The sequence below is a fragment of the Pygoscelis adeliae genome, unplaced genomic scaffold (assembly GCF_000699105.1).
Source record: "Pygoscelis adeliae isolate BGI_AS28 unplaced genomic scaffold, ASM69910v1 Scaffold14, whole genome shotgun sequence".
Taxonomy (NCBI): Eukaryota; Metazoa; Chordata; class Aves; order Sphenisciformes; family Spheniscidae; genus Pygoscelis; species Pygoscelis adeliae.
This window is the reverse complement of record NW_008825109.1, coordinates 2539811-2551259: the sequence shown is the minus strand read 5'-3', so window position 1 is coordinate 2551259 and position 11449 is coordinate 2539811. Positions and strand designations below refer to the sequence as shown.

At 44.6% G+C, this 11449-nt stretch overlaps 1 protein-coding gene across 1 annotated transcript in view; it reads right to left on the bottom strand.

The window, feature by feature from the left end:
- Positions 1 to 6412: 6412 nt before the first annotated feature.
- The window catches only part of STARD13 (StAR-related lipid transfer (START) domain containing 13), a 119892-nt gene continuing 114855 nt past the window's right edge, over positions 6413 to 11449 (bottom strand). Inside the window, exons 13-14 of the mRNA XM_009327726.1 lie at positions 7180 to 7356; positions 6413 to 6801 (exon numbers count right to left, since the gene is read on the bottom strand). Coding sequence (XP_009326001.1) covers positions 6684 to 6801; positions 7180 to 7356 — 295 coding nt within the window. The 3' untranslated portion in view covers positions 6413 to 6683. The remainder of the gene's footprint in view (positions 6802 to 7179; positions 7357 to 11449) is intronic.

Sequence of the window (11449 nt, the reverse complement as noted above, 5' to 3'; positions counted from 1 at the left end):
GGTGGGCAGTCTGGCTCGGGCTCTGCAGCCTCGTGGGAAGCGGGAAAGGTGGCCTGCCAAAAGCCGGCTCTGAAATGGAGCTCCCACTGTCCCACGGCCCCAGGAGGGAGCTGTTGGTGTGCCCTGCGTGTGGGCATTGCTGCCAATGCTGCGACAATGCATCTTCAGCAGCAGAGCTCGTCCTTCCTCACTAGCAGCCCTGTTGCTCACCAGGGATTCCCAAATATAGCCACTGAAGAATGGGAAGTTTTCCCTAAACCAGTTTTTTTAACCTCTTTTGCAAAGCAGTAGATGTGTGATGAGCCAACCACTACAAGCCTGGGGAAGGGGCTGGCATGATCCCTCCTCCCTGGGCCAGGAGGAAAGGGACATGACTTTTCAGGGATAGAGAAATCCAGGCCAAAGAGCTAAAATCCTGCACTTTATAGGCCCAGTTCTGAGTTCCCATCTCCTTGGGAGCAGGCCAACAGTGAGCAAAACACTGGAGCAGCCGTGAACCCAGGGCGGTCTGCACTTGCAGCCGTGGTGGGCTCCTCACTCGTGATGGTTAGTGGCAGCCAGCAGTGTGGCACATGGACGGGTGTTTGGTGCTGATAAACACACTCCCTGCTTTTGCCTAGCCCTGTGGCGAGTCTCTAAACTGAAAGAGTCTGGAGGGAAAAAAAGGACTCACTGTGGTCAAGCCAGACCAGCTGTGGTCCTTCTGGTCCTACTGCTGTGAAGACCAAGCCCAGCTGGAGTCAGCGAGGAGCAGCAGGGTGGCTGAGCAGGCTGGCAGACCCCGGGCTGCTGCCCCACTTGGGTTTGGGGTCAGGCTGCACGCAGGCACCCAGCTAGCATCTGTCCCGCACACGTGGTGGGGCAATGCTGGCCGGCAGATGCTGCTGAGAGGGTTACTGTCGTCTGCTCCACCACCTGTGGTTCCCACGTTTATTTAATTAAAAAAAAAAAAAAAGTAAGTAATTCGATATGTATCCTCTCAAGGAAACGGAGTCCCGGCCAGGCGTGGTCTGGGGAGGAGGGACAGATGGCCCTGTGGCTAATTTGCTCCCATAAATCACAAGCTGTTACAAATCCTCATTGTAGCAAGTGCTGGCTCTGTGTTTCAGCCATGTGTCTGTCTCAGAGCTGCTACGAGCAGGTGAAAGAGAAAGAGCAGGGTCTGCAGTTTTAGGCTGGGTTTCCCTGGTGCCCTTTTGCAGAATTGAGTATTTTGATTAAGAAATAAGCTGTAATCCTCTAGCTGGCTTGCCAGCAGAGCTCCATGCAGCTGCTCTGGCCAAGCAGGGCCATGTCCTGCTGGAGCAGAAGCTCTTGCCACAGAACGAGGTATTTTCTCATTAAAGTGCAGTCACAGCCGGGACCCCCATCCTGTCTCCTTGCAAACTGCTACCAATGAACCGTGCGCTGCGGTTCAAGTCTCTGCTCAAGGTAAAGAGCAGTTCACTGCATACAAACCACAGCTGCCTTTAGCCTCCCCGTCTCGCCAGACACACACCCCCAGGGAGAGGATGGAAAACCCCGACTTGCCATTGCGGTGGGGCTGAGGAACACCTGTGCTCCTCCTGGTACATGCTCTTGGTTGTTTTCCTGCTCTTGCCTTCCTGCCTCCTTGGAGGAGGGAAGCAGAAGTGATCTCTCCTCACCCTGGAGTTTTGTCCCTAGTGTGGGGCATGGGACATTTGCAGACTCGAGCCCTGGCAGGCTGGCGGTGCCTGACTCCTCCCTGTTGCAGCTGGGGCTGGGACCATTGACCACCTGGCCACGATCACCCTGCTGCGAAGGCTGAACCCTGTGGCCTCCTGTGCAGCCTGGGCTGGGCGAGCGGGGCCCAGGCTGGAGCCCAGCCTGCAGACCGGCATGCCGGGACTGAGGGGGGAAGAGGGCATGCTGGGCTCGAGCTGGGCTTAGACAGTGGAAGAGAGCAGTGGAAAATAGCTACCCGTGGGAGGTCAGTAGTGAGGTAGCGGGATAGAGATCCAAGTTTCAGAGTCAAAGGGGTGGAAGGAGGTAAGTGTCCAGGTTATTTTTTCTGCAAGAGATGCTAACCTTCATCAGAGGCATAAAGTCTCTGGTGTCTGGGTCCTGGTTGTGGATTAGGAGAGGTATCTGGGAGTGAGTGAGACCTCCCCAACACGAGCCTATAAAAGACAGGCAAATAGTTGTCTGCAGTGTTGTAATATTTTCCCTGTCGTTTGCTCATTAACCCAGACCCACTGCTCTGCTCTGTGTTAGCCCTTGAGTTCCATGTACCTTTGTGTTTGCTGAGCTGAGTTTCTTGCACACTGAAGCAGGACAGTCTATAGTCACACAGTGCTGAGTGGTATCTGCTCTGCATCCATTGCTGCTTTGAGGGAAAATGTTGGCTTTCTACATAGTGTAGTTGTGTGATCCACGATGTTGAAGGTCACAATTTAAAGTGTGTATTTTAGCAAAGTCCAAACACCCACCTTGTTCTGAATGTGGGGTTTGATGCCCCGTATTCCTGGTTCTGGCACACCATGATGTGCAACTGCAGTTGTAACAACATGATCTGCCTGGCCTAGCACGCATCCAAATGAAGCCCTTGTGCAGCTGTGACTGACACACATCTGGCAAGGAGAGCATGACATGGCCATGCTAAAACCCCAAGGGATTGTGAATGAGTCATGCCATTTAAGTGCTGCTTTCTGTCTGACAAGATCTGTATTCACTTCCCAGCTCTTCCATGTCACTATTGAGCTGGAGCAGCAGTATCAGTTTTCATCCTCTCCTATTTGATTTGCAGGCTCCAGCAGTCTTCTGGATATTTCTTCCAATATTTTCATCTCACAGACATTTCAGTACGTTCAGCCTGTGCTCTTGTCTAACAACTACCTGCCATCTCTTAGGCATGCCACGATCCACCAGGGCTCACACCGATTCTGCGGAGCAACTGCATCAGAGGGATGCCTTGCTCTTGACTCCTGCAAGGCAAGGCATTGTAAAGAGGACGGATGCCCAAGAGCTCAACATTATAAAGACTGCACATACCAGGAGCTGAAACGTCAGTGCTGTTAGGGTTAAGACACTCTGTTTACCCTGACGTTGCTGCAGGTGGGTGGGAGGGAGAGGTGGGAATGAGAGCATATCACATACTATGTTTTTTTGCAAGAAAGGACGGACTTACACAGCTGACCATTTCTGCCATGGCAGAGAGTTGGAGAAAAGTGCTTCCCTTCAGTCCAAAGTTTAATACTGAGCTTTCCCTGAATGGTGGGACATAAAGGCTTATCCCCTCCTAGATGGTCTCTCATAGCTGACTCCCTGCTCAGCATCCTGTTTTCTGAGACTCTGCTTCTTTTGTTAATTCAAGAGAGAGTTGGAGAGATATAGGCCTATCTAAAGGGACGTTTATTCCATCTGTAGATATGTGTAACACAAACCACAGGAATCACTATCCTGCTGTTGCATCTTACTCTGTTTTGCAGTGGCTTGATGGATTTGAGATGCTGAAGCCTGAGAATGCGAACCCAACTTTCAGCATCCCAGCTCCACAGTCACTCTTACGAACCTAGGCTTAGATTATTGATGAGAAGATAGATGCAGAAACATGGCTGAATTCAGTGCGAGTCAGGAGCCTAAAAACTGTTGAGGACCTGAGTTCACCTTTCTCAAGCCAGCCGTCCTAGCTTAATGGCTTATTTGGAAAACATAATCTTTGCCATGAAGCTCTTGTATACCTAAGGACACGATAGGATAAGTATAATGGACAACAATATCATTCTGAGCCTCAAATCATTACTGAAGTCCCGTATCAGAACAGTTTTGTGTACAGCAGGTTGCAATAAAGAAAGCAAGGGCTTAAATGTACTGTGTTTCTTGTGCCAATGGATGAAATGAATGCACAAAGGAAACGTGATTCTTTAGTGTATGCAAATTTATTCAACTCTGCAATTATTTATTTACAACTAATGACTGATACCAACAGATGAGGTAAAAATATGAGGTATTGATGTGAGTATAACATTTAAAAATGCAATTATCATAATGTATTCTCAATGGCAATGTAACAATACAAAATACTGTGGTAGCTGAACGGTAGACATGGCATAATGTGCATTTTAAAGAAATCTTTATTTCATTGATACACGGCTTAGAGATGCCAGAAGCATATGACAGAGCTTCTGCAACGGTAGGAGGACAACCCTACCTTGCTAACGGCGGCAGGTGGCACAGGGCCCCTTCCAGCCGAGCAATGACTTGTCAGACAGGATAAAACCACCGTCCAGGTTTTTCCCTTCATTTCCCAAAGAAATTATTTACTGTCAGACAACTGCCATTCCCAGGGCCAGAAATTCTGCGTCCATTAATACTGAGGCACTATTGTATTCATTTATGCAAACTAATGTAGCAGAAGTGCTCTAATTGCTTGTGTTTTGGAAAACAGCCGGCACGAAACCTGCTGCCATGGCTACAGGCATTTGGGGAGGAGGTGCTGCTTTCTGGGATGGTGGTCCCGCTGGAACCAGGGGACTGGCCTTGCCACCGCTTTCTCCTGGGAAGGCTGGACGTGGGCAGTAGTGGTGCCCTGCAGCTGGCTGGTGACTGCCAGACCTCAACACAGCCATGTAAGGGTGTGAGTGCTCCTCCGTCTTTAAGACTTAAAACCACACACGAGTTGCACATTGCAACTATTGTTGGCCATAAACTCAAGGCAGGAGCTCATGGGCAGCCAACCTCCCTGATACTATGAGTTGTACAACAAAACATGGGTGAGCCAGCTCATGGAGGAAGATGACAGTGACTTTTTTGGGGTCCCGCTGCTCCATGGGGACACCATGCTGGGTCACCTCGCCCCTGTCCACCCCGAGCTCCCACCGGCTTGCTTCCTCGAATTGCAGGGCTGTCCCCTACCAGCACAGCCCTTACGCGTGTGCACGATGGCACGTGGGGTCGTGCTCTAGCAGCCGTCAAGGACTGCACATTGTCCGCCCCACAGCCCCCGCACCTGGGGCAGATTCAAAGCACTGGCTTTGAAGAGACTTCCCTGTTTACTGAATCAGGGCACAAAACTGTAGCTTCATGTAGGAAATGTATCCCGCTTAATTGACCTCATACTAAATCTTAGTGGATTTTGTTGGAAGGACTGAGCTAAAACACTGGCTATGAATGACTCAGCTGGTTTATGCAGCAATAAATAAAGTCAAAGTGAACAAATACGATTAGTGAAGAACAGTATTAACAGGCTTGTACATTCTTATTGAATCATAGATGTAATATCATTTTTGGTCTTAGGTTAAAAACAAAATGGAACCCTGCCTCAACGGTAAAGTCAACAAATTATTATTATTACTTTTAAAGCATTCTTCCATTAGCAAAATAATAGGTCCCTGAAAATGAAATGATATAATAGGCTTAAATGGCTCCTACTCCTCATAGTCAGGGGCTAATCCTGCTCCCACCAATGCTACAGAGGCAGGATCATGCAGATCAGTGCCATATAATATGAAAATGCTTGCTGCTACTATAAAAGCAATCTTTCCAAGCATAGTCTGCATTTAGTCTTTTAAATCTCCAAGATGTGTTTAAAAGCTTAAAAAAAGTTTAGTTATTTGTATAGTAAGAATATTAAAAGGCATGGTATTCATCTGCACGTCTTTGTGTCCACTGGATGTGGAAAATCTGCTTTGGAGTTTCTTAACAATTAGCCATCTCTATGGGAGAAGGAAAGAGCAACACAGAAACACTTACTCAGAACCTAGACAAAATGCTGAAAAAAAAAAAAGATTTACAGCTTAATAACTTACCGGTCTGATTTCAGGCACCTCAGTACACACAGCGTTACCTTGTACTCTCCAAGAATGAGCGGTTGCTTTGAACACTGCACATACTGAGGTTCTCTAGCGGCAGATATACCATTAATTAAGGCAATAGGTAAGTTTTCAACACCTTGTACTAACAGTCACAAACTTTCTGCAGCTGAATATAAATGGCCTTCAAAATGTCTATCTCAGTTACATTTCCATGTATTTTATTTGGTGAAACTGATCCTCTCCTCATTATTTTTAAACATACAGTAACCTCCTTCCTCCTTAGTTCCTCTAATTCTTCCTACATCTATTTCTAGGTACCTTCTCACAGCATACACAAACACGAAACATATTTGAGAAAAGGCGTTTCTGTTATCACAGGGATTATGCCCGGTAGCCCTGTGATAATAGCAAACACAGCTTATGTAGCAGTGACACACTAAAAGACAAATGACAGATTCATTTAAGGTCCAACTGATGCAAGTGATTTGCACTGAGTTATATACAAAATAATTGATTTATACATATACATATATATAGATAGATATAATATAGATAAATATATACATACTGTACATAATTTATTTACAATTAAAATATGCTTCTTAGAAGCCTTTAAATACCAGAGTTATGTAACACACAAGTAATGGCAATAGACTGATTTTAAAGTAATAATGATAAAAGCTCTCTGAAGAAATGTTTACTTCAATAATTGAAATTAATACAGAAGGGATGTGACGGGGAGGAGGTAAGTCTCCGGAATAAAAGAACTTTCCTATAAAATTCCTGTTTCACCTTTGTACAGACCCAGGTCTGGCCAGACTTCTGTAGCTTAAATAAGATCTTTGCTTTCAGCCTTCCTGTTCCCTGCCAGACCCCCATTTACGCTCACATGCTCCCAGGAACACTTCCTCAGATTTTAGTTTCTGGTCCCTCGGCAATCAAAGGCTGAAATGAGTTTCTGATCCTGGCAACTTCTGCTGCACACAGATGTCCAAAGCCTTTGTTGTACCACTCTGGGGAATGTCCTCTGAAGAAATGGAAAGACAATTATTGAGAAACTCAAAGACTCAAGAAATATGCCCCGCAGGAACAGGCTTGCCATGCTTCCTACTCCCTGCTGCCCATGGTGGTGGTGGTGGCATCAAATACTTGTCATTGTAAGTGTACTCTGAAGTTCTCCCTTGCAGTAATCAAATAAGCAGATTTTATTTCTATGATCACATCGTAACAGTGGTAGACGCTGAGCAGAGAAATGAGCTTGGTGGATAGAAAAAGCTGCAGGAAGACTTCAAAGCAGCAAAGCTACGTTGACCATGCCCTCTGTTCCCAACACCTCCTCCCTTCCTGAGCTGGAAGGTTTTGCCCTGCTGAATGGACATCTGCTTTTTGCAGGTGGGATACTTACTTTAGGTCAATTCTGCAGATATGGGTCAGCCTGGCTTTTCCTGAGCCACATGGCTCTATCAAGTACTGAGAATCCATCACGATGGCTCGCACAGCTCCCATAAGAGGAGCCTCTTCGTGCTCCACAGAGATAGCAACCAGCATGCACATCCCCTTTGGCAAATCAGTCCTCCAAGTCCTGCAGCAACACATTCAAGATGGAATCACTTTAGTAACAAAACTTTTGGGCACACGAGTAAGAACCTGAATTAAAGTCACAGTTTGCTTGTCTGCCTATCCTTGTTGTTGCCTGCAATGGCACTGGACTGTCTTAGGAGTCCCTGGAGGGGTTTTGTGTTCCAAGTTTGTTGTCACTATTGCTGAAAACAGGCCACAGAAACTTATCAAGCTCAGATTTTAGAGCTAGATCCCCTCCTGTAAATGTATTAATTTTAACGGTGGATACCATCATTTTGATAAGAACTGCTCAGCGGTTTGGGGATACATTGGTACATGAGGAGGCAAATCAAAACTCCCACCTTCTGAAATGACTCAGGGAAAGGTCTTGCAGTTGATGCTATGTACATTATTTTCCTGAAGGACACTATCCACCTGATGCTGCTGTTGTCCCCCCACCCCAGTTGGGAGTCTGACCATGATGTGGAATGGCCACCCATCTATGCTGCTGCAGGCTCCAGCTAGAGAAGTTTTGCTTCTGCACACGAGCATTTTGTAACCATCATGTGTTACAGGGCATGATACAGCCTTTTGCAGATAGACAGAAGTTTTGGAAAGGACATAAAGTGAGCACAAGCCATCCAACAAAGGCTGAAATGTTGGATTGCAGCCATGCAGATTTACAAAACAATAAATACAGTTTAGCACAGCAGAAATCCTCACTACTACCCACACTGACTGCTGAAACTCCAAGAACATGTTTCAAGGGCATCTGAATTAAAAAAAAAAGTGTCCTTTCATGACAAGCATTTATTTAATCAATTACATTAATGTACAATACTCTCGGTGATGATAAGTATAAATGCAGCACGTTTTACCAGGATGTTCTGCTGCTTATATCCACTGACACACAGCAGCTGAGGAAAGTCTCCTCAGGTGGTTGGTGGCAATTACATGATGGTCATTTGCCACCACACACTCCAAGTAGTAATGGCAAAGTGAAGTCTTACATGGTTTATTTGTTGCAATAGCCAAAGGCTAAAACTTCATGTTTACTCCCTTAGGAATGATAGTGAAGTCGAGGCTCCCTTTCTTTAGGTAGGCTTTGGTTTGCTACCAAGCAAACATTTGAACCAACGTCCTCACCAACTATCCTAGAAGGACTGGTCAACCAAGCACCCACAGAGGCATCACTTAGCCATTTGCTTCCTTCCTCCTCACTGTCACTCCAAAAAGAGACATCTCTTGGAAAGGTCCTCCTCCTTTCCAATGCCACACAGCAAGAACCAACAAGCTTTTTGCAGCCTCTGCTAACATAATCATGTGCTCGTCTACCTCTTCTCCCAACAGGATCTATGCTCCATGTTCTTTTCTCTTACAGGAGGAAAGGGGCATTTTCTCGATCATAGAACCACATTCTGTCTCATCACTGTTACACAACTATTGAGTAAATTTTACTTGGGAAAAAGTAATATAACAGTGAAATTTCATGAGCGTGTCACCATATAGGTCAGTTAGCCAATGATAGGTAGGTAGTTTCTTATTACCCATGCGTTTCTTTTCACAAGCAGTCAGGTTTTGGGCTGGCCTGTTAAGATGTATTTTTATTTTGAGCTCTGTCAGTCGTTTCATTTTTTCCCCCTCTCCCAAGTTTCTAGCCTCTCTGACATGCTGCAGAAGTTTTCCACCAGGTTCATGAGACCTAGACTTTAATACTTAGCATTTTTTCTCTTGTTCTGTAAGCATTCTCTACATATTCTGGTGTCTCACATCTTTCTCATCTGCCTTGACTCTCACAGGATAGGTCTATGCTCTTTCCTATGCTGTGGGAAGAAATGAGAAATTCCCACTGTGCTGTGTAATGTGCATCATCTTGCCATGGACTGTCTGAGACAGGGATTATGCTACCTTGGGAAGTATCATGTTTTAGCAGGTAAGCTGCTTGCAAGGACTCCTGAAGTTTGGACTTCAGCAGATAATTTTAACATTCTGCATTTTTCTTATATGAAATTGAGCTGTTATTCAAGACAATGCGGGAAGATACTGACTTCAGAAGGTTTTACATGTGTCTGTGCATTAATAAAAATGATGAGCTAGCCTGGCAGATGAAACACATGGAGAGTAGGAGATCACACCTCAGATCTACTGTGAAATGCTGAACCATCTACTGTGAATGCCTGCACAGTGCTTAGATGTGACCGTACCATCCTGGCAACTGCGTGGCACTTACTTGGGCCATTTGTGAAGTGGAAAACTATGTATCCCAGAGATTGCAGAAGATTTATGATTCCTGTTCCCAGTTATACAGATTTAGGCCAGTTTCTGTAGTTCTCTAAATATCTTAGTAGTAAAACCGGACATGACACCTAACTCGCAGAGATGCTGTGATACTTAATGAACATTAAACACTTGAGGAATCTTTAATGAAAAGTGATGCCTGTGCAGGGCAGCTAAGTGCTGCATCAGATCCCAGGCATATGAAACATCGCCCCTATCCTCTTACCATTAGAGTCTTCTCAAGGGAGCCTAATCCCCTTGTTATGACTGTCAAATTGAAGAAAAAAAAGAACAACTAAGTTTATCCTTTCACAGCCAAAAGTTTGATTGGGAAGGGGAAAATTGCCGTCCGTTAAAATATATTAATTCATGTCCCCAGAGGTGAATTATAATTTCACTGTTCACTTCCCACCAATCATAAGGTATCAAATTGACTGCGATATCGCTGCCTAACCTTGCTCTAGACTTAATCATATAAATCAAAAGAGATAAACAACAGAATCTGACAGATCTGCCTGACAGCTGTTTTCAGCCCTTAAAATCCCACCAGGATTCAGTTTTATGATATGTATTTCAGTCCTTGGGGGTCATTCTGCCTGGGTTAGTGAAAACAATGAGAACTCGATGGCAAGATTTTTCTTTCACTGTTGTGACTGCACAGCAGGTCTTTAAAGAACATCAAACACCATGAAACGTAATAGTGAACTAAGTGGCAAATAAGAGGACAGAATTACGGTCATCAAAACCTCCCCACCACTCCCAGGCAATCTTCTTGGTGCTGTGTGGAGGGCCAAATTTATCACTGGTTTAAGTCACTAACATTATATAAGAAAATTAATTATAAAGTAATTAGTTTAGCCCAGTATACTGTGGGAAGGCAAAGGAAATAGAGTAATGGGAGAGCTGGTGTTTTCACATTATAAAGAATTACACAAACTATTTTCAAAATCTTCCCCTAAGAGTTAGAATAATTATTCCCTTATACCGACAATATCTGCATGTTACCATTCTCTAAGAGAATACTGAAGTTCATAGAAGGGATGTACTATTACAATTATTTTTTATAGGGCTCATCTTTTTCCCTCAGTCTTTGTTCCCTCTAATACAATTCTGACTCACTGGACTATTTCCTTTGTCAAAATTGCTGAGTATTTCTCTGGTACATCATTTCAATCAAAGAAAGCAGAGACCAAGAACGGGAATGCACAAAATCACCCTGAAATAAATAACTTCGGACTGACCCTGTAAGTGGAACATGTCAGCAGCTTCACAGTAGCTCCTAGCAAGCCAAGGGCCAGGATTTCAAAGGCAAAAGATGCATAAGAGAAATTTATTTTGTCTGTTCTGTACAGGCAGATAGACAAAGGCAGAAATTGGACTGAATTTAGAATATTGATACACAGCTATACGTTTACTTGAGAGATGTCATGCCCTGGAAGACAGTTAGAACACATATCTACTGCCTCTTTCTGTTCATTTCCACACTAGGATTTTTACGGGTTAGCATTTCTTGGTCTACAAAGACTCCAACTGCAAATCTAAAATAACAACTTATATAGACACCGTATAAAAACCTCAGCTTAAAAGCATCACTATCTTCTCTACTAAACATTTGGCTCTTAAACATCAAACATTCCCCAGAGAACACCAAAAGCAGCGTAAAAAACAATCGAGTTCTATTTGCACTGTTTTGACAACAAACAAAGCTGAGAGAACAGCAGCTATTATCAGACATCTGTTCTAAGGAAGAAATGATATTTATGGCCTCAGGAGTATGTGCTGCTCAAATTACATCAGAGAAAAGGTCAGCATGCTCTAGGTGTACAATTTTAATTCAG